Below are 23,719 nucleotides of genomic sequence, written 5' to 3'. Positions count from 1 at the left end.
GCTACTGCTAACCTGAAGGTTAGTTGCATCTGTTGCTTAAGAAATTAATGGTTACGCAACTTTGTGCTTTTCAAGTAACTAGGGTAGGTGGGATTACCTTCTAGTTTTTGTGTGATCCAAAATTACTTCCAAATATTTTAAATTCTCATCATTGTAAAACTAAAAATAATTTGCCGCTATTCTTTATCCTTTAAATGTGAAAAGAAGTAAAGAAAATTGAATAAATAGTATTGTGATAGTGATAATTTGTACCCCTTTCTCATAAAATGGGAGCTCCCAAGCAGAATTCAGTGAAACACTAGTTGACCACAGAGTACTTGCAGCTATTCTTGGAAGGCTGGCTAATCATACACTGCTGGCTTTAGTCCTTGTTTCCAGCTGTTACATCACATGAAAGACAACTAAAAATATATTAAATACTTCTCCATACAAGCAAGCTAAAAGTTGCTGCAATAATGTTAGGCACTGAAAGTAGAAGTGTTGTGTGCAAAGTTATGAAGAGAAGACAGGGAGAAAAAAGTTACAATCTCTCTGCTAACGTGTGGTCTGTGATACCGCAAAAGAAAACCTTGACAGCGTTCTGTTTCAGTATTTCAGCATGTTTTTGGATATTCAGAACTGCAACAGATGTTCAAGGTCCCTGTTCAGTAACACACTCATTCACAGACCTAAACAGTATTTTCAACATCAGCATAGGCCAAACAATTACAGTGTTGGCCTATACTGTTTGGCCTATGCTGATGTACCTCACTGAAATCAAAGCCAATATGCCAAGGAGATAATGTACTGACAGCTATGTTGTTCAGAACAGACATTAATAGATGCTTCCTAGATATTAAATGGTCTATGTGGAAATCTAATAAGCTAAAGGTGCTTTCTTGTAAGTCTGGAAGGTGTATCCGATTGGAAACACAAATAAAATGTGCAAACACAAATTAATGAAATGTGCAGACTGTGAGTTTGGAGTAAGCTGCAGTTTCTAGAGTTGTTTGCCTGCCTACCTACAAAAGTAAATTTATACCAGATTTGCATTATATTGAAGATTCATCTTATGCTTTCTTCATATTTCTGATATATATTTGTACTATGTGACTGCGTGTTTTGGGTTGGGTTTTTTTTTGTAGCTTTATTGTCCCCTCAGCTGGGAGACTCCTACTCTGATAAAAGCAATTCTTACAAAGAACTCAGCTGGCAAAATGTATTGTGCTGTGGGGCACTAGTATCAGTGAGGCCTCACCTTAGACCAGTCTCCCATTCTCCAGATGTAGCATTTGGAATAGTCTTCACAGTCCTCTGCTTCTTTAGGTCTTGTAGACAAAACACATTTCTTGCGGGGATTGGTGCACCTCACAGTCCGATGCCGAACTCCCTTACCACACTTTACAGAGCACTGTTGGAAAAAGATGCTTTTCAGGTTTCTACAAAAGTCATAGTTACCTCATTTTAATGAACTTTTCCAGGCTAAAACAAATATTTCAAGCCATTTTCTAGCTTCCAGTCTTCAGCTGCATAGACACTGGATTTTCAGCTAAAATACATAATTAATCAAAAAATTCATTTAAGGAAAAACTAGGCTTTTAGATAAGAAAACATCTGAAAAGTTATGATGAAATGAATGCCAAGTGTTACACTGAAAATATTAGACAAGCTTTGTTCTACAAATGAAAGGAAATACCGTGAAAGAAAATCTAAATAACGTCCATAAGATATGAAACAATATCAGAAAAACTCTGCTAGTGTCTAACAGTCCTTTTTTTGGGAGGAAAACAGTTAAAATGGAAAAAGCAAATGTTCTAAAGAATCCAGACTGAATTTGAAAATTCAAAGTCACTGCATATACAGCATGTGAAACTCTCTTCAAGTTGCACAGAAGGTCTTAATCTGTGTTTTTTTCCACCATTACCACTTAAACTGCCAAAAATTATGCCATTTCCTTCTCAAAACATTATCACTGCTTTTGATCATCCCACTGCTTGCAGATCAAAACTCTCCTTTTCCAAGATGATTATAACTGCAGGAAGCAGTAACTATCTTCCAATACAACGGTGACAGCAGGAATGTCCATGGGAAACACCTCACTCTTCAAGATATAGTTATTGCTTCCAACAAAAACACACTTACTTATTTCTCATCTCTGAAGTAAAATGAACCAGCTAAATAATCCGGGTTTCTTTCTCACACCTCTGTATGTGAATACCATTCTTACAGCCAGCCCTTGCATTATAAGCCTCTCTGTACCAAACCAGGAACTGCTGCTCTTTACTTTTTTCTTATGTCAGCCTTAGCATCTGCTTTTTATCTTTGAAAACATTCCTTACGTATTAGCTCTTTCTTACTTCGGGATTAAGGGGTGCTGCTGAGCAGAGAAGCCCAAAGAAGGGACTGCAACCACATTCAGAAGCTGCTATTTGTATTTCGAATCCGGTGGGATCCACAGCACAGCTTCTGGTATGGGAAGCAATCAAAATTGCCTTTGCTTTTCCAGTGGAGGAAGAAGCTCCAAATAAACTCTTCTGCTCGTCCAGATGGCAGTGATAACAACACCCTTCTTCCTCCACAATCAATTACTTTTAGAAGTAGTACAGCTTTGAAGAAGAAGAAGAAAGCCAAATAGACATGAACATTAAATCATCTTAAATTAATAAAGCTTTTTGAATAATTACACTCTACAGCAATGTTCTAGGATGCAACATAAGCAAAACTCTGTTATTTACAAGCCCTTTTGCCCACTGCTAGTGCTGTTCTTGGAAGAAGAGGTGAGAAGGGAGAGGAAGGGAAAGAAATGTCCTTTTTTTTGCAAGCAGCTTCCCTCATAGCCTCTCTGAAGCAGAATGGCAGCAACCATCTGCTGATTGACATCCCCTACTATAAAAGTATGTTGGAGATGTTCCCACGCTGAGCCCAAAGTCCAGTAGCTGATAACTGATGGTCTTAATTCCATCTACCACTAGTTGCCCACTACTACAGTCAGGACATACTTGATTATATGTACCTGAAAACTGGCCAAAAGAAACTGTTCCAGAACATTCATTAGGCAAAAAGTAGTAGTTCTACATGGTTGGTTTTCCTCATCCCTGTTCCCTTTGCCAAATCATTGCATAAGAACCATGAAAATCATCAGGCTGAGCTGCGCCACATCCCGCTGAAATAAACCCATATTCTCAGAAAACGGTAAGGCATAAATAATCACTACAGAATAATTATATAAATAAGTGTAGCACCTCGGACCAGACTCCCGCCTCCCACACAGTCATGCAGTCCTGGCCTTCACAGCGCTGTGCAGAAGCAGGCTTTGGCCCAAGGCAATCCCTCTCCCTAGCTCTGATCAGGGTCCCATTTCTGAGCTGCTGTGTGCAGGCTACTTGTCTGTTCTGGACCCCTTTTCCACATGTCCTTGAACACGGAGTCCATTCTGTCATCATCCATCTACAAAGAAATACAGGCAATGCTGTAACAAGAAATCAGGAGGGGTAAAGCAGTACGACATCATCTCACTCTCTTGCTTACCAGTACACAAATTCAAACATGCATATTTTCTGCCTCCTTTTAACTTCACTTTCTTAATTGACTGCTTATTAATCTAACATATTTTACATTACGGTATTAATGTTCGTATATTTTCATTCCTCAGCTCATTGTCCCTATGTTTTCAGAGTACTCTCCTCTCATCAATGTCATCCTCTCATTGCGGATGACACTAAGCTGGGTGGAAGCGTGGATCTGCTGGAGGGTAGGAAGGCTCTGCAAAGGGATCTGAACAGACTGGACTGCTGGGCTGAGACCAATGGCATGAGGTTGAACAAGGCCAAATGCTGGGTCCTGCACCTGAGGCACAACAACCCTGTGCAGTGCTACAGACTAGAAGAAGTCTGGGTGGAAAGCTGCCTGGAGGAGAAGGACCTGGGGGTGTTGGTTGACACCGACTGAACATGAGCCAGCAGTGTGCCCAGGTGGCCAAGAAGGCCAGTGGCATCTTGGCTTGTGTCAGAAATGGGGTCACCAGCAGGTCAAGGGAGGTTATTCTCCCTCTGTACTCGGCACTGGTGAGACCGCACCTTGAATACTGTGTTCAGTTCTGGATCCTTCACCACAAGAAGGATGTTGGGGCTCTGGAGCGTGTCCAGAGAAGAGCAGCAAAGCTGGTGAGGGGGCTGGAGAACAAGTCTTACAAGGAGTTGCTGAGGGAACTGGGGTTGTTTAGCCTGGAGGAGGCTGAGGGGAGACCTTATTGCTCTCTACAACTACCTGAAAGGAGGTTGTGGAGAGGAGGGAGCTGGCCTTTTTTCCCAAGTGGCAGGGGACAGGACAAGGGGGAATGGCCTCAAGCTCTGCCAGGGGAGGTTCAGGCTGGACATCAGGAAAAATTTTTTCATGGAAAGGGTCATTGGGCACTGGCAGAGGCTGCCCAAGGAGGTGGTGGAGTCACCTTCCCTGGAGGTGTTTAAGGGACGAGTGTATGGAGCGCTGAGGGGCATAGCTTAGGGATTGTTAGGAATGGTGGACTTGATGATCCAGTGGGTCCTTTCCAACCTAGTGATTCTATGATTCTATGTATCTATGATTATAATTCCAATTAGAAAAGCTCAAAAATACACATATTTTTAAAGATCACTGACCACCCTGTCTGTAATTCTCTGTCTATATGACTATCTGTGTGTCAAGTGTCATGCCACGCACGTGAAGCCCAGTATTCTTTGAAAATACCCAGCTGCAAGACAATTACTCCCATGTGAAAGGCTCACTGCTCTGTAGGAAGTATAAAATCTGACTTCTTCATGTTCTTCAGGGTTAAATCAGGTGGCATGGTTTAAATCCTAGCAGTGAGGAAGGCTGATGCAGCTTGGCAGAACCCACAATCACTCTAGCATATAGTTTTCCCCAAATGTTCTGTAGCTCCAGACTATGGCCATGTGCCCTGAAAATCACACAGCTCTGCCACTGCAATGCAGTACACAATTGTATCTCAGGAGACTTAGATGACAAGAGAAAGCTTTTAGAAAACTGAGCTGTATGTGTTCCAACCTTTTGTCACACATTTGTTGTAAAAAAGTAAAACACTGAACTAAGTTTTTTAAATTATTATTATCAGTCCAGAGACTCAATTTACAAATCGCAGCCTGTCAAGATAATGTAATCGATTTTAAGATACTTCTTCAGGTGCCAATATCAAACAACTAATTATGCAAGCATATGATTTATTCACATTTCTTCTGAAAGCTAACAATACTCATTTTGTAATAATCGCTAGCATTGTATTAAAAACCAAGTACATGTTTAGGATCATGGTAAGTTTCTACATTTCTCAGTGCAGCATCTCTGGGTAGCAACTAGCAACACTTAAAATGTTTCATTTAATAAGCTGGGAAAAGTGTAGAACATCAGAAATTTATAGTTGAGAATGACTCAGAAAAAGATCAGACTATTCCCTTTCTGTCCATTAAGTGCACGGTGATGTTAATAAAATAAAGAAAAAATAAGTATATAATGAAAGACAAATAATCCCTCCAAAGTGTAATGCCCTAGTCTGGGGAAGTCCAAATCTCAGTGGTTTGTTCTTACTTAAAATGTATCATACTTTGGATTTTATCAGTTTCATCTGAGAAGTTTCATCTTCTCCAAGAAAGCTATGTCTTCTGTTCATTTTACACAATTCAACAGTATCTGCATTTCATTTACTTTGCATTGTTTTCTTTAAAAATACCATCTACCTCCCTCCAGATGACTGCAGCAGACCTATCCCAGTGCTTGCTCTTGGGGGTGCCGGTCAACTATTGCTAGCTGCTCTCCCCTCCCCAGAAAGGTAGCAGATATTTTAACCAGGTCCACACAATACTTGGAGATTTCCTTAGCCATAATTCTTAGGCGTCATCTGGAAACAGGACTGCAAGCTCTGAAATGGGTCCCTGTGCCAGCCTGGACAGCGAGTGCAAGGAGGAGGCTGCCAGCTTGGCTGCAGGGGCATCAAATAGGGTGGGCTCTGCAGGGCAGAGGCTGCATGATGCAGCTGCTTCCTGGTGTGAAAAAAAAATGAGAAAAAAGTTCCTCCTGCTTCTTTCACCACTCCACCATCAGAGTCCAGTCCTGCCTATTGCTCCACATACAAAGGGAAGGGGGCAGAAGGGAGAGGAATGAGACAAAGGGTCTATACACTTCAAGTTGCATCAACGCAGAAAACTCAATTAAGAGTTATTTATTTGTTCATTTATTTATTTATTTAGTAGTTAGTGTACCAGAGCTTACTGAGAGCTTTCAAGGAGCAAAGCCCTGATAGAACAAATCAATAAAATATATCATAAATTAAAAGCATGGCATTAAATCCATCTTTTTAAAACAGCATTTAAATTTCAGTGTCATAGTACACATTAGTTTGTGCACACTTCCTGAGGAAAGAACTGCTTTATTGTATACGGATTGATTTAGGTGTGTGCTTAATGGCTCTCTTTCATTAAAAGCCAGGAGAAACAACAGCCAGTGTTTCTGTTTTCCCTATATTTTGCATTATAACTTTGTGGATGTATGTATTTACTGTACATTCACTGGCAGAGGCAGTCATTTCTCTTAGCTCTTAAGAGTTTTACATCTAGATATTAACAGTTTAACTTAACCAAATAATTGTTACCTGGTCTGGCACGGCTGCTCATTGCACTTGCGGATCTGTGGTTCGGGTTTTGTTAAATATTTGCACTTCTTGTTGTCTACAAGACTGATATTCTTGTTCATAATCTTTGTGCAAGAGACTGTTGTCTTTCTTTCACCTAGTGAAAAATAAAGCTGGTATGTGAGGGAACCAGGAATACGCAACTTTGTTAAAAAAAAGGACAAAAGTACCTTTACCAGATAGAGCTATTTCATCTACAGTTTGGCTAAAAGAACTGTAAAATGTGGACAGAAATGTCAAAGCTAGCAGGAAGCATAAGAGTGATGTTAAAGTTTGTAGCGAACAATGTGATTTTCTAATCCAATCTTTGTACACCACTGTCAGCAGAGTTTTGTTGCTTTATAACCAGTCATAGGCTAAAACCTTAGTCTTACTGGAATAATTGTTTCTTTTTCAAACACTGAGGCCCCAGTATGGATAAAAACTGGCAGAAAAATTACATAGAAAAGCATGGATGTCAATTAGTATATAAAATAAGAAAGGGAGTGACAAGTCCTGCTTCTCTGCCTTTCTCTAGCTTACTAGTTCCGCCTGGTTTAGCACCATACTGTCAGGCGTGGCCAGCACTCAGCTAAAGGGAATCAGCATGCGTAAAGATCCTGCGCTATTTCTGATGAACTAAAGAAGCCATGTAACCGATCTGATCTGTAGGATAATCATTTAGTAAGCTGGGTGCTGCCTGTAAAGACCTTATCCTGATGGGTCGGTTGGAGCCTGGCGTCTCTTGAAGCTGGAAGTGTTAGAAAGCAGAATTTAATGTAATACCTATCACAAAGAGTAACCTGTAATTGGATCGGAGCCTAATTTTTAGAAAAGTAGCAGTCCTTGAACTAAAGACTTCAATTAGTGAAGAACAGGTTCATAATCACTTCTTCCTATGGTTAAGTTTTAACACTCTGTTTCTATCTGGAATTTTACCAACAAATAGGATGCGTGCAGGAGCAGGGTGGAATTAAGCATGCAATGTTCACCAGCAGTCAAAAATGTGCCTGCGGATGGAGCAGTTAAATTATAAATGCGCGTTATGCATGTGACCACAGCTGACATTCTACATAGCGCTTGTGTACGTGAGCACACATGCAACTAATCTATCACGTACAGCATCTGAAATGTTTGACAGTTCTTTCTGCATTTACATATACATCTATGTATTCAGATCCTCCCCCACTCAAAAAACGCTTTTCTGCAACAAAGGAGGTTGCAGACCAGTCACATATATAAACGTGCACAAAACCACCTGGCTTCATCAATAGTTTCAACCTGACATAGGCTTTAAGCATTTAAGCAAAATTTTTGTTATATTCCTTCACTGGATTTATCAAAATATTGATGTTAAAAATTGAAACAGAAATATTTATACTGGGTAAAAGCAGGAGCATTTTAACTTCATTATTACTTCTTATTTAAGCCAAGAACTAGAAGAACAGTTGAAATGGTTTTGTCTAAAATAAGAAAGTCTTTTCCTTGGATTTCAGAATATTTACAGGAAAAAAACCTTTTATGGAACTTTGTAGTAACTCAGCTATTTAAGGCAACGACATAAAATGAGGGTCAGTTACAACAGAAACATGATAAATAAACATTACACTAAAACACTTAAATATTTATTTAAACATTAATGTAGAATAAATTACTGACATACTGCCTTTTAAAACTTCTCCAGATGACAGCAAATTTTAGATATATTTGGGACAATAACGGGAGATTATGGTAACATTAAAATTATTCTAAAAATACTTCAGGAAACTGTAAAAAGTATGAATACTCCAAGTGAATAGGAATGCACTACTGTGAAACAGAGGATGCTACTAGCACCACGTACAAAATACCTTCAGGGAAGAAGCTTTCTTACCAAACCACAAAAAGTATGTTTATGGAAACTACAGTAATCTGTCATGACACCAGGATTGTTCGCAGAGTCAAAGGAGCTAGAACACTGTGTTCCTTACTCTGCTGTTATGAGAAAGCAAAACGTTTCCAGGCCTTCTTATTCAATCATAAGATGCACAGCAGTTTTCAGAACTGCTGATCAGCACAACCATGACTGTCAAGGTTGTAATCAGGAAAGACAGGTACTAAAAATCAACATAGTACTCGCAATCTAATTGCACAAGGTATGAACATATCTTCTAAACAGTACTTTTAAAGGATTTTGTTACAGCAATACTGTTCATGTTCCAGTATTTGTTTTCATAATCGTATTTTGTTCTTCCAAATTCACATTTTTTATGGTTTACAAACATAAACACAGGAAAAAAATCACATCAGCCTACTAATATCTGCTGTTGCAATATTTATTCCATATGTTTCTGGATCATCCTCTACTCATGTTACTAACTGTACATATTTGATCCGATGCTCAGCTTTTCTGTAGCTTGAAATATCTTTTACAGATCATTTATCTTCAATAGTTCCAAATAGAGCGTGGAATGCATATGAACTTTCTACTCTTGTTCTAGCTCTTGCATTTGTATTTCTTCTTGGAAGCTGTGTCCTGAATTTGCTTTGCTAATCTAGATTTTGCCCCTTCACTACCATCCTTTTCTACATAAATTAGTTTGAATCTTTTCCTAGAGTTATCACTCATGTTTTATTATAATCAGGAAATATAAGACCGAAGTATGACCACCATTGCATGGAATCATATGAGCCACCATGAGGATATTACTACTAAACATACAACACTGACCATCAGAGTCTTAAATATTAAAACACCATGAGTTTTAATTGACAGTTATATATGCACACACAGTGTATATACATATATATGCATATTATATACACACACCTATGTATTGTGTATATACATGCATATTGTATATACACATACCTTTTTAATATACACGTGTGTGGTTTTTTATATTTTTCTTTTATTTTACCTCCTCCACATACAGCATCACAATCCTCCCAGCCAGAATGAGTCCACATGAAAAGAGGCTCTGGTACTTTAGAACTCTGATTCTCAGGAAGTGGATCCAGTGGGATTGTGTACTCATAGTGTAGACCATAGCTCTGGTCATGGAAGAGCAGCACCTGCAAGATATGGAGAAGGAAAACCTACCTATGTACACAGACACTGTGGAAGACGAACTCCAAACTGAAGAGACAATCTAGAGAAGCATGATAGAAAGGCTTCTCTATAGCCTTTAAATTCTCCTAATGGATTTTGTAGAAGAAATTAGAATCATAGAATCATACAATAGTTTGGGTTGGAAGGGACCTTAAAGATCATCTAGTCCCAGTCCCCCTGCCATGGGCATGGACACCTCCCACTGGATCAGGCTGCCCAAGGCCCCATTGAACCTGGCCTTGAACACCTCCAGGGATGAGGCAGCCACACCTCCCGTGGCAACTTGTTCCAGTGCCTCACCACTCTCATAGCAGTGAAATTCTTCCTAATGTCCTAACTGCTCCTCTTCAGTTTATACCCGTTCCCTCTCGTCCTATCACCACAAGCCTTTATGAACAGTCCCTCTCCAGCTTTCTTGCAGTCTCCAGCTTTCTTGTATGACAGATTAATGACAGAACTGACAGTGTGACAAATTAATGACAGAATCCAAATCAGGACATTGTGAAGAAGTATTTTACTTAACATAAAGGTTGAAAAGCTCTCTGTGTGAAATAAGCAAACAAAATTCAACAGAAATCTGCAAGACAATTATATCCTCTGATTTCAGTGTTTTTACTAGATGCATCAGATTTAAAACTATTTCAGGTTACCAGACAATTTCTTTCATTTGAAGGATTTTGAATTGTGAAGTACTGCTTCATCATGTCTCCCTCTTTCTTTCTGATGGCTATCAACTTTTTCTGCCCTACACCGAAATGCATGAAAACTCTTCTCCTTCATGGAGAACTTGCTGACTGGAATCTTGAAAAGGCGATGCTGTGCTATAGTCAGCCCAGACAGAAACAGTCTGAGATTAATTTGACTTTCTCTCCATAAGCGGAACATCAGGTCTTTATGACATTGGTAGGGACACTGAGACCTTCTGTCTGCCTCAACAATGTAAAAATTATTTATACATTTAAATAGATTTCTTTGGAAATATATATATGCACAAGTGTGTATATACACAAGCAGGTTTCTCTTACATTTTATATTATACATACGTATATAAAAATATACATGTGCGTATACATACGCACACATATATATATATATATAAATTTTCTTCAGGAGCCTGGAAAAAATACTAGTTACCATACTATACGATAGGAATCAGGTAATGAAACACAATCCATATTGCCATACCAGTAAATGTAAAGGTGATGTTGTGGGACCTTTGGCTGATATTTTCTCCCAGAGACCTCTCCGAACATAATGGACAGTGGTGCCGGCAATATTGAAAGTTCCTGAATGCTCTATCTTCCAGTCACTATTGATTGACTGTTTTCCAGCATCTCGAAGAGCTGCAAAATATATGAAAATGACTAATGTAAAAGGTGTCTGTCCATTAGGGATTTGCACCTGTTTGGATAATTTAACAAGTCGGTGAAATCAACTAACTCTGTTTGCAAAGATTTTAGGGATCCTACTATACATGAACTTCAGTTGGTAGATGCTTCAGAAACACTTTCTGGAAGAAATGATTGGCAAAACCATGTGTGTTCAACATTACTTGAATTTAACATCAGTGTTTTAATGCCTGCATAGACTCCAGCATAATTCATAACTTCATTGCTGAATGAATTTAAGGCAAAGGCAATTATTGTCTTTTCCCAGGCTGGTAATTTCTATAATCCATAAGGGCATGAGAAACAAAATTTTGACAAGAGACTCTTCAAGATTTGTGGAATTAGGCTAAAACTTAAAAAAAATACTAGTTCAGAATTCTTTCCCCTCTAAAAACTACATCTGCCTTTCTCTCCACCTTAGAATGTGACAACACTACTGTCATCCTGTCTAAACACTTATTTCATACACGTTCACCGTATAATTTGACACCTCTAACAAACAGGATAAGCCGAATCATTAAACTTGTTGGCCTAATTTACATTCAAAAGTATCATCAAGTCAGGCAAGATATATTTCATACATTCAGAAGACAGGATTTTACATTAGTTTTCTACAGTAAAATGAATAGATTCTTCTGTCAAGGACTTGTAATTTTTTTTTTTTTTTTAAACTTTATTTTATTTTGCTCAAATCAGTTCCGAGTAATCATGTGAAGTAGAATATGCTTGAAGTCACTTTCTGGACAAGAAGTTTTGCACATTCCTCTTCATTGAAATTGCATGTTTGGCATCAGACTGTTCTAAGAGAACCTCAACAGTTTAAGCCCTGGCCAAAATTTCTTTTTAAAAGTTATAAGTTAATGTGAGTCACTCCTGTAATCATCTTCTCTCCTATTCATATTTATACTGTTATGTTTTGTTTCTATGGGAAACAATGGCAACGGGTCTATAGACTGGCAGAAATACAATTGCATAAGACATCACTAATGTGTACCACTGCAGCACTGTGTAATAAATGTTAAGACTATAAAATCCATTAACACTGTAGAACAGCCCTGTACTAAAAATAACAAGTGATTTTACAAGATTTTAAAATTGGGATTTTAAGTTTAAACATTCTGCTATTAATGGTAATTAAGTCCTATTTAGCATTTAAACTGTAGGAGCCAATGTTCTTTCCTAGTGGAGAAACAAAATGTACTTGAAAGCACCGAGGTCCAGTCGGGTCATGCTGCTCAGATGGAGCAGCATCCTCTCCCTGGAGAGCAGCAGACCTTGCATCACTTTGTCTTGTCTTTGAAATGAACGTAGAAATATGGAGGGGACTAGAATCCCAGCCCAGAAATAGAGAAATATGCCAGATTTTGTATTTTCTGCTTGCAGATTCCTCAGTTGAGCCACCAGGGTTAGATGAAGTAAGAAAAGGTATCCTCAAGCCTAAAATTTAGGCTTGGATTCAGGCAGTTCAGCTTCTGTTCTTGACTTTGTCACACCCCATATTGTAAGCAAGTTAACCGAATTTTATTCTGCACCAAACACATATTCCCATTCTGCTTAGCTTTTCATACAGGAGGATTTCCTGTACAAAATATAATGCAATACAGGAAAAAAAAATCAGCACACAAGTGTATCCTCTCTCAGGCTATAAAACAAATCAAGCAATACATCTACAATTAAAAAGACAAAGAAAACTTGCACTGCCGAAACTTACTGCAGCCGTAACCAAGAGCAGAATCTCAGTGCTAAACATGCACAGCTAATTACAAATGTTTCTCTGCTGAGCAAAAAACAGCCATCATCACAATGACAATTAAGTGATAGTGATAAGTGCCATGTATCTTTTAATTACTATACCAGGGATATACACTCTTGCAATTTTAATGAGGTGTGAGAGGCTACATAACCATAGAGACACAATATTCCACAGTTCAGCTATTACATGTCCCAGTACTCAGTGGGAATCAACAGTGCCTTGGTCCTTGTCCTCCACTTCTTAGATCTGTACCTACTAATCATTTTATTGTTTTCTATGACAAGTTAAAACACTACACCTTCGTATTAACTTTGAAATTTTTGCTTATGTTCAAATTTCCACACTTTACAGAGAGTTTAATTTAAAAAGGCATTTGTACCAAGACAAGAGGGAAGTTAATGTTTTTGTGGGGAATTCAGTGGACTGCCATGGCTTTTCAAATGTGCCTGAGAGTGTCTTGGCAACACCATGAGCCACTTCCCCCAGGACACCGAGTCACATCTTATCAAGTCCCATGTACTTGTGTAGTGTGTTCAGGTTCCTCAGGTGGTCTGCATCCTGATTTATGACGGGATGGACTTGAGAGATGTGGGAAGAGTGTTTACCACTGAATCTGAGGCAAAAATCTGTTGAGTACCTCAGCCTCCTCCATGTTCGTTGTCATTAATTCTCCCATCTTATATACTAAGGTGTGTCTTTGTGTGTGTGTACATTTTCTTTAATCTTCCTCTTCTAACATACCTTATTATTTTCCTTGCCAAATTGAGCTCCAACAATGCCCTAGCTTTCCAGATTCCATCCCTACACGTCTAATCAGCATCTTTACATTCTTCCCAGGATATATGTCCCTGTTTCCCTGCCTATGAATTTCCTCTTACACTTCAGCTTGAACAGGAAGTCTAGTCAGCCATGCTGGTCTCCTGCCACTCTTGCATGACTTCTTACATTTGCGAATGTATAGCTCTTGTGATCTACAAAAAACGTCCATAAAGAGCTGCCAGCTATGTTCGGCTTCTCTGTCCCTGAGGACAACTTCCCAGTGGGTCTCATCCACTAATTCCTTAAACAACTGAACATTCGCTCTCTTAACATTCCGAGTCCTGGCTTTAGTCTTCACCTGGCCCATATGCATCAAGATCATGAGTTCTACCACGACCTGATCACTGCAGCCCAGGCTGCTGACAATCTTGGCCTCTCTAAATAGTTTATCTGTGTTGGTAAGCAATCAATAAGGTCTAGTAATGCCGTTTCTCTGATTGGGCTGTCTATCACCTGCATTAAGAAATTATCCTCGATGCACTCCAAGAGTCTCTTGGATTGTTTACAGCTTACTGCGCCAGTTTTCCAGCAGATGTTGTGTTATTGAAGTCCCCAGGCAGAATCAGCGCCTGTAATGCTTCCTGCAGTTGAAGTAAGAAGACTTCATCAAGAGGCTCCCCTTGGTCAGGCAGCCTGTAGTAAGCACCAACCACAAAGTTTGCTTTGTTGGCTTGGCCCCTAATTTTCAGACATAAGCTCTCAATCTGTTTTCTGCTGCTTTTCAAAGTCAGCTCTGTGAAGTCAATCCATTTTTTTTTTATATAGAGGGCATTTGTTTCGACTTGATATAAAATGGTTTCAAAAGGCATTACTCATTAACCATTTTCTATAGCTCTCAATATACGAAAGGAAAACATGTTTCACCTCAGTAGACACTGTTCTCTGATATGGAACCACGTCCTCAGCTGGCTTCCCTTGAAATTAGAAATTAGACGGTTTAAGGATTTGGTCCAAGGTATTTTAAAACTATTAGCATTGTTGGAAATGAGGGATTCAATATATTGTACTATTTGTCAGACCCCATCTGCTTTTCCACACCCTCCTCCTCCAAAATGTGGTCCGATACTTTCTTACTAGGAAATATATTTCATAAAGGAAATTGGACAGAACACAGCTATGGACCTGATATCATGCAGTGTTAAATTGTAGGTCCAAAGGATCTATATCCTTGGATGGGTCTGACCATATATTTAAAAATAATGATATATCTAATGCACTTCCTCTAGCTCAGCTGAAAACAAGTAACTTTTCTCATTTCCAAATTTCAGAGTTTAGACTGTAACTAATTTGTATAATTCGACATCATTAAATAATTGTATTAATTCATTATGGAGCCTGGACCTGTCCTGCCATTATACAAGTGGCACATGAATGAGCTCTCTAATCTCAAAGCACCGTGTACCTCCTACAAAAATATTGTAATCTTCTTTTCTGTATCCTATATTAAGAACTTATTTGAAAAAAACTTTCAACATCTGCCAAATATAAATGAAAATTCAGTGATTTTTTAATAGTCACTAAAAATGAACTAAGCCTCATGTCAACACATTTATAAACAGAGGGTTATTGCTGCTAGTTTATTAATTAATAAGTATACGCTTTAGGAAGTATTCTCAAAATAAATAAACACTCAGCCACGCATACTGCTACAAATAATTTGTATTCCTGAATACCAAGAAAGAAGAATTACCATCTCTTATGCATTTTCTCATGTAAGTTCAGCAGAAAGGAATACCTAATGTTTGGCTATATCCCTGCTCCTACCTTACCTCAGGGGAGAAGAGATGAGGACAGACCTTGACAGATCAATTGATTCAGTAAATGCAGTTGTAAGTTACACCTTATCTTTACTCCTAGGATGCCAGAGCCCCTGTTACTGTGATGTATGCAATACACCTCAAATAAAGAAGATATCTGAGGTGCTCAAGTAGAAGTCCCCTGAAGATCTGCTTCAACAGCAAAATCACTCAATGATGCTACTGAAGTCAGCTGCAGTTTTATTAATCACTCAACACCATAATTGCAGTTTACAGATCATACTAACTCTGCTTTCTGATCATCTTGTAAACCTGGAGAAGAATGTTTCATTTTGACTCCCTTTGGTTTTGGCCTACGCTATATAATAGGAATCAAATCTTCCCTCAGTTTAAATTAGCTTCTACTTCAAAACCCGCAGCTTTTTGTATACACTCAATTAGATTGTGTATAGTTATATTTCTAATTACACAATTAGTAATTGTATAATTTTAAAATTTTAATCCTAAAATGTGTATAGTTAGCAAACCAGAAACAACTGTGGCCGGTATTGACTCTTGTCAAGTATAAAAATGCAGAGAGCAAAGTACTACGTGGCACAAAACTAGCATACAGAACTATAAGATCAAAAACAAATCAGAAACATGAGATAATTTAACCAGTATTGCATTTCACATTTTTAATTGCAGTATTTTGAATAATATTGTTTCTAAGATGAAAGATTTATGCCTTTCCTCCAAAACTGTAATTATGTTACCCCAATTCAAAAATGTTCCTATTCAAAATGTTACTCCTTTTCAGTTCAGATTTTCATGCTTTCAGAATAAATCTCCTATGAATAATGAAAGTTTATACACCTCCTGCTTGTAAGATAAAGGTGCAGCAACACAGGTTTTAATTCAAAATACAGTAATAGACCTATTCCTGCTTCCCCATGAAGGCTTAACAAAAAAATATGGCAGTGAAACACTAGCTGATCCTCATTCAGACCGATATTAGCGAAATCAAGAAAAGTGAAATCAAAGTGACAAGATATTAAGAGCTGCTTAAGTGCTAATTAGCACCCTTCAAAAACATGCAGCATGATTGACATTATTTCATGGGCATAAAAAGCCTTCTGTTCTTTCTGCCTTTTGTGAGGTAATGGAGGAAAGTTTTCTACTTATGAAAAAGGAGTTTCCCTAAATACAATTCCAACACTTATTTATTTTTGCCTTATTTAAAAAATAAAAAAATGGCACTTCTGTTGTCCACATACGTTAACACATCACACAAAGAGGTTAAAAAAAACTGGAACATTTAGAAAATATGTCCACTAAATTTCAATTATTGCTTGATGCTCTTGCATATCCAACAATATGGTCCACTGGGGAACAACGAAACAATCCAGATCTCTAAACCTCCTCTGATGTATTAACAGGGCAGGTTCAGACCCCTTGATAAACCACGAGTCACTCATTGGTAACTTAAACTGTCAGAATTAAGATTCACCATCTTCAACATCCTCTCAACTGAAACACTGTGAACCCTCATGCAAGAAGTTTCTTAAAATCTAGATATTACTTATAAGCAGAGCTAAGGATAGCGATCAAACCAGGGAATTTTTCATTTCATTGAAATGGTTTCTCAAACTAAGTCTCTCTCAATTTAAACTTAAGCAATGCATGGAACAGCACCAGTTACTATATTTCATATATTCATTTAAACCCTGCAACAATAATAATTGCAAGTTATACTCTCCTACGCAACAGCTTCTTTTATTAAAAGCTATAAACTTTTTTTTTCAATGAAAGACAGTTTCACAGAAATGGCAAAACTGGAAAAAAATTCATCCTGATTAAATTAAATTCATCAGACAAATGAAAATAATGCAAAGAAATACCTTTCTTCTGTCTTAGTCTAATTTTAGGACTTTTGTTTGACTTGGTTGGTGATTTACAATACGTTGGGCAGTGTGTTTTTTTTGCTGTCTGGGCACAAATTATTCCATGTTTCAGCATAAAACTCTTTTCACTAGCTTTAATGTAAATTATTTTCTTTAGTGTTTTTTATATGAAAATTGAAAATATTAAAATATACAAAATTTTTCTTAAATCACCTGTATACCTTCTTTGACACATTCTCTAAGCAAACTGAAATGAAACAGAAGTTCAAAATAAAACCTATGTGGTGCTTGTTCTTTCTACAAAATTTTATTAGACGTATTCTTTGCAGTTTTTTTTTTTTTACCACTTAGAGTTTTGTTTAATCACAAAAGCATGCTTATCTAGCACTGCTCAGTGCTGACCAAAACAGGACATGGACACTAAAACTTATGACATTTACCTAAATAACTGTGAGCTGGTTTTTCTTCCACAACTTTGATTCTCCTTGCTCCTGCAGGTATCACCAGAGCTTCCACATAACCTACACACGAAACCAGACATCCAAAGTTAAATCAAAAAGGATAGAAAATTACATCTTGTATGTTTTTTCATTTCTTCTCCCTTGTTTCACTTTTTTTGTATGTAACAAGTTATCATTTACATAACAATGGTATGAGGGTTCTTGCATCACCACCACCAGATGACCATTAAGGAATTCCAAATTTTCAGGGTGTAGGGACAAATGATACGACACTAAAAACAAAATGTCCTCCACTGTTTGATTTGTGGTTTTTTTTGAGGAGGTGATTTTGTTTGTTTGATTTTTTTTTTAATATTTAGTGCTCCATCTCCCTCTTCTCACTTCAACATATTCAGCTCCTCTAATGAATGGCTTTAGTTTTGAAGTCTACTTATTAGTTATTTGTTTGACATTACAATTGCTTCTTTAGCGTGGGACTAAGATACGCTGTTGAGCAATTACTGTAGGTGAAAAGGAGTGAAACAGCAATACACATGAAAAACACTGTGCAAGCAGGAATGTTATTGATAAATATTATGAAAACATATTTTAAATTATCTGGGTAAACTTAAAAAAAAATGGACAATAAACCAAGTTTTTATCCTATGTAGCTGTGCAACACTCCGCAACAGAACCTGAGTATGTACTACAAATTTCAATAATTCCGAAACATTAAACCTAAATTGCTGCAGAGCAGTGTTATTTATCTTGAATTTATTAAGAGATAATATTTCCCAAGTATTCCTGACAGTCTAGCTTCTTGAGAGGGAACATAACATGCAGTTGTTGGTAAGCTGTGCAGGGCAATACCATAATATTGTGATTGTCATAGAGCCCTGAATAATCAAAAGTGTGTGGATATTCACATAAGCTATAAAAGAGAGCTCACACATTGTAATTTCTATGGGCAGCCACCTTCTTTATAGGTGTTGATCTTGTAGTCCTCCAGACCAATCTGTGATTTGTGATCCCTGCTCTACTGTTCCTTTACCTTAAGAAAAGGCCAGATAGAAACATCTGAAGACTATGCTCAACTTACTTTTTTATTAAAGTACCATATTTCAGGGCATAATGCATTGAAGTCCTCGATTTTTTTGAACATATACTGTCTGCTTCTAACTATAGTATTGTTTTTGTATGTGATTTACTTAACATCTTGAAATTCTGCATATTTTCTATTCAAAGAAGTGTAATGGCAAACAAATACTTGCAAGAGTTGGCCAAATCCTGTTTCAAAAAACATATTTTTTTTGGAGAGGAGGTATATATGGTGCAAGGTGCACAATATTAGGATTTCAGTCCTCTGCTCTGTCAACACTATTGTGCTGGAGCCAGTCAATTGTTGTCATTTAAAGAACAGATCACAGCAGTATTTGAAAATCTCATCCTCATTCTGCATCAGAAAATGTATTTGCTTTTTATGACATATTATTAGTATGATATATACTATTGTATAAAACAATGAATAATGACAAGATGTAAGATGTCTTTAGACATTTGGCTTTATGTTTTCCCAATGTCTGGCTTGGTTTAATGATGCTACTCTCGGTAATAGATCATAATTTGTATATTTATTTTGAAGAACATTAAATTAACCTAAACATTGCAAGTATGTATGGTTCTTTTATTTACTAAGAATAAAAACTTTATATCACATATAAAAGTCAGGCTTTTCAATGAAGTACTGTGTGTCTTCATAGAAGGTAAATGAGGTAATTCCTTGATTTAATAATTAAAAATTCACAATAATTTTGCAACAATTACATTTTAAAATACTCATGCATTCTTTTATGTCCTAGTACCTTAAAAAGTATGTCTTATAAGATCTTCAGACAATTTTGAGATTAGCTTTTTAAAGTTCCTAATGCTCAAAGCAACCAAATAGCTATTGGTTTCCTGAGTGTTTGAAAAAAACAGAATTACCTGCTCCTCTGGTATGGTTAAAATCACCTTTAATTACTTTGCATGACTTTCCATTACCATTGCATACACCGCAATGATCTTCACGTGCCAGAGATCCCAATATGCCATCACAGCCAAATTTCTGTGGGAGAAGAGAATAAAGCCATTGAGACAAAGGCCATGTTGTTCACAAAGCTTCCTTTAGTAGTGGGCACCTCCCTGTTTTGTAAGATGTCCTAACCAACGTGTTCTAGCCCTGCTCAGAATGAGGGTTGTGCTAGTTCATGTGCAGAGATCCTTTCCACAGTAATTTCTTTTATGATTTTATGTAGATTGTTGAATTCACTTTTCCTGTATAGTTGGCTAACTCCACTAGCTCCTCTCCAAGAAGAAAACAACCATGCTGCCACCTCCCCCAGAACCACTGGCACTTCTGAGCCACTCTACAGCATACGCACCAAAAGCTCTCCAGCTCAGCAACTGCAACATGTGCAAGGTTATTGTTTTATACTCAAAATACAGAAGGTTCTTTGCCACACCTACAACAGTGAAGTGATGTCTAATCATAGAATAGTGGAATCATAGAATCATAGGATAGTTTGGGTTGGAAGGGACCCTAAACATCATCTAGTCCCAGCCCCCCTGCCATGGGTAGGGACACCTCCCACCAGACCAGGCTGCCCAGGGCCCCATCCAATCTGGCCTTGAACACCTCCAGGGATGGGGAAGCCACAACTTCACTGGGCAACCTGTACCAGTGTCTCACCACTGTCATGGTGAAGAAATTCCTCCTTATGTCTAGCCTAAATCTGCCCCTCTCCAGTTTATACTCATTCCCCCTGGTCCTATCACTACAAGCCTTTATGAATAGCCCCTCTCCAGCTTTACTGTAGCCCCCTTCAGGTATTGAAAGGTTGCTATGAGGTCTCCTCTGAGCCTTCTCTTCTCCAGGCTGGACAGGCCCAACTCTCTCAGCCTGTCCTTGTATGGGAGGTGCTCCAGCCCTCTGATCATCTTTGTAGCCTTCTCTGGACCTGTTCTAAGATGTCCATCTCTTTCTTATGTTAAGGATTCCAGAACTGGACACAATACTCCAGGTGAGGTCTCACAAGAGAGGAATTGAGGGGCAGAATCACTTCCCTTGACCTGCTGGCCACGCTTCTTTTGATGCAGCCCAGGATATGTTTGGCCTTCTGGGCTGCGAGTGCACATTGCTGGCTCATGTCAAGCTTCTCGTCCATCAGCACCCCCAAGTCCTTCTTTGCAGGGCTGCTCCCATTCACATCATCACCCATCCTGTACTGAAATCAGGAATTGCCCTGACTCAGGTGTAGGACCTTGCACTTGGCCTTGTTGAACCTCATGAGGTTCTCCCAGGCCCACTGCTCCAGCCTGTCCAGGTGCCTCTGGATGACATCCCATCCTTCTGGCGTGGCAACTGCACCACTCGCATGGTGTCATCTGCAAACTTGATAAGGATGCACTCGATCCCACTGTCTATATCATTAATGAAGAAACTAAACAGCACGGGTCCCAGTATGGACCCCTATTGTCAAGCTAATGTCTTATTCTGACTAGGATGTGAACACGTCTGGAGTATGTAAACATAATTTTTCTTTTGCTAAAAAGCATTGTTTAAAACAAATTAAGTTTACTCAACCACCTCCATATTACTATGTTAGACATTTCTATCAATAAATATCAATGGGAACTTGACAATACAGTCAAGCTCAACAGGAATACAGTTAATATATGCTGGTCTGATACGAACTAAAAGCCTTCTAAAGTCTAGAGAAGTAATTGCAGAGTAAACTTGTGGACAGCAAAAATGCATCTAATAACACCAATTAAACTTCTAGACTGTTTGATAAATAATGAAGATAAAAGCTAGGTTAAAGAGAAAATAAAGGATTCCTTTAAGAACAGAAACCATGGTCTATTAAGGTCCCCCTCCTTTCCAAGCACATTAAGTTGTTACTTCACTTTATGTACAGAATTTTCATTAGAATTCTTCAATCTAGAAAAGCAATACAGATTTCAAAATACTGATTACAGCATAAGCATTCAGAGAGCTGTATATCCAAACTGGCACATCTACAAGATATTAATACCTACACAATGGTGTTCCCCAAAGTTCTCCTAGCAGGCTGTCTAAGAAGAAAGGATAAAATGTGGAAAACCTCAGAAATTATATTTTTAAATCTGATTAGCACCTATCTCCCTCACCCTTGATATGCGAAGAAGTCAACTCAGTCTTAGCCAGGTAGTGCTGGTTTAAGGTTTTTTTTTTTGGTCTTTGTTAGTTATTTGTGAAAAGCGAATGACGAAACAACATTTTTTCAGGAAAAATGGTTTGCATATATACATGAGTGTATACATCTCTAATTTAGTGATTATTGTATACAACAATGCTGTTTCTGTGTTAAAGGTTGCTTTTTCTACTGTAGTCAATGTGTGCAATGAATGTGTGCAGACAAAAAATACTCCAGCCCTCTGGGATTTTTATATTCAAGTGTTTCCATATGAGGCACTATAAAAGTGTCAAAAGAACTGCTATGAACCAAATGAATTCTGAGAATCGGGAATAGCATAAGCACAAGGCTTTAATTATCTGTTATTTGACTCCTTTGATCTTGGTTTATTTAGATGTAAAACTTTGTACTATTAGAAAAGGCAGTTTACTCTTATATACCTGCAACCCATGACACAACTTCCCAACCTGTTGAAAGCTGAGCCTACCCACAGAAGATGAAACAATTTATACTCATTCTCCACTTGGCAGTAGTTTGTTAAAAGCATCGTTATCATTACAGATACACATTCCCCAAGCTAGCCCTTCAGCTGCTTCACATACTGTATTGCATTGAGTGAAATTGGCTTAAAATATTTTAATATACAAAAATTGCTGTTCAGTCTTGGTCATTCATATGGCAACATGCTGTCAGTGATACAACATGTATGCAACAAACATGTGCACTTGCATCACTTGCATATACGTGCCTGTGTATCCAAGTTCAAAACAAGTAAATCATACCTGGCATCTACCACCTGCACAGACATCTAACCCATGCTGGCCACAAGAAGTTCCATCCATCACCTTTTCTGTTAGAAGAACAGGTTGATCCTTTCCAGCTGGTGTACAGAATAAGGCACATGGCTTTTCTGTAGTAGCAATTGACGGGGAAAAAACATCAAATTTGTTAAAAAGTCACTTAGCAAATGTAGAATGAATATCAATGTTACTTTTAAAACTTATATTTGCTTATTTGTGTGGCATGAATCTATGTTAACATACCTTAAATACAATGAAAACAAAAAGATTTTGATCCTTTTCTCAGCTGTTTGAAAAATTCAAATTCTTTTTCCTGCTAGAGCATACTGGTGCTATAAGCTCAGCCTACGTAGTATTCATGTTATGCTTGTTGTCGCAATTAAGAATATGCACATTATAGCTGTCAGAATACTTTGGTTGTAATTTGTACTTTCATTCTACTATATTTTTGGCCGATCATAAACATTGTTTAAGAAAGAAACTTAACACTTTCCAGATTTTCTAAATATGCAGGTTAAAGAGAAAAAAATAAGTAACTGAGACACCTTAGGAAGAAAAATACACACATTTATAAAGTCCACATTAAAAAAAAAATGAACACATTCTTTGTAACGTCTTTATCAAGCTCAGGCAATCTTCTACTACATTTCTAAAACATTCTGCAAATCAGCTTTAGTTTTGAAAGGGAATAAAAAAGGAATAATATCCTATGTATCCATGTATTCCTAATGACTGTGACTTATAAATAATGAAGTTTGCTTCACTACTGCCAAAGTAATGTCAAATAAAAAAAATAGTATCCCCTCAGTGGTCAACTAGAGTACAAAATGACATGATTTTTTTTCATATCTTTATTCACAAGTGTACTGACTCAGAACTTTTTTCCTAAATCTGTTGCAGATTCTTGAAAGGATAAAGTCAGTCCCGAACTTGAAAC

General features: G+C 37.8%; 1 protein-coding gene across 2 annotated transcripts in view; it reads right to left on the bottom strand.

Moving 5' to 3' along the window:
* The window catches only part of ADAMTS19 (ADAM metallopeptidase with thrombospondin type 1 motif 19), a 140,272-nt gene that overhangs the window by 22,013 nt on the left and 94,540 nt on the right, over positions 1 to 23,719 (bottom strand). For both annotated transcript variants that reach the window (XM_009562964.2, XM_054054832.1), the window contains 8 exons: positions 22,765 to 22,892; positions 19,752 to 19,872; positions 17,769 to 17,849; positions 10,914 to 11,071; positions 9,538 to 9,691; positions 6,620 to 6,755; positions 3,222 to 3,426; positions 1,238 to 1,390 (listed from right to left, as the gene is read on the bottom strand). In XM_009562964.2, the coding sequence (XP_009561259.2) occupies positions 1,238 to 1,390; positions 3,222 to 3,426; positions 6,620 to 6,755; positions 9,538 to 9,691; positions 10,914 to 11,071; positions 17,769 to 17,849; positions 19,752 to 19,872; positions 22,765 to 22,892 (1,136 nt within the window). The remainder of the gene's footprint in view (positions 1 to 1,237; positions 1,391 to 3,221; positions 3,427 to 6,619; positions 6,756 to 9,537; positions 9,692 to 10,913; positions 11,072 to 17,768; positions 17,850 to 19,751; positions 19,873 to 22,764; positions 22,893 to 23,719) is intronic.

This window comes from Cuculus canorus, chromosome Z (genome assembly GCF_017976375.1).
Source record: "Cuculus canorus isolate bCucCan1 chromosome Z, bCucCan1.pri, whole genome shotgun sequence".
In the NCBI taxonomy this organism is placed as follows: Eukaryota; Metazoa; Chordata; class Aves; order Cuculiformes; family Cuculidae; genus Cuculus; species Cuculus canorus.
The sequence above is the reverse complement of the archived record's forward strand: the minus strand, read 5'-3'. Positions and strand labels throughout refer to the sequence as shown.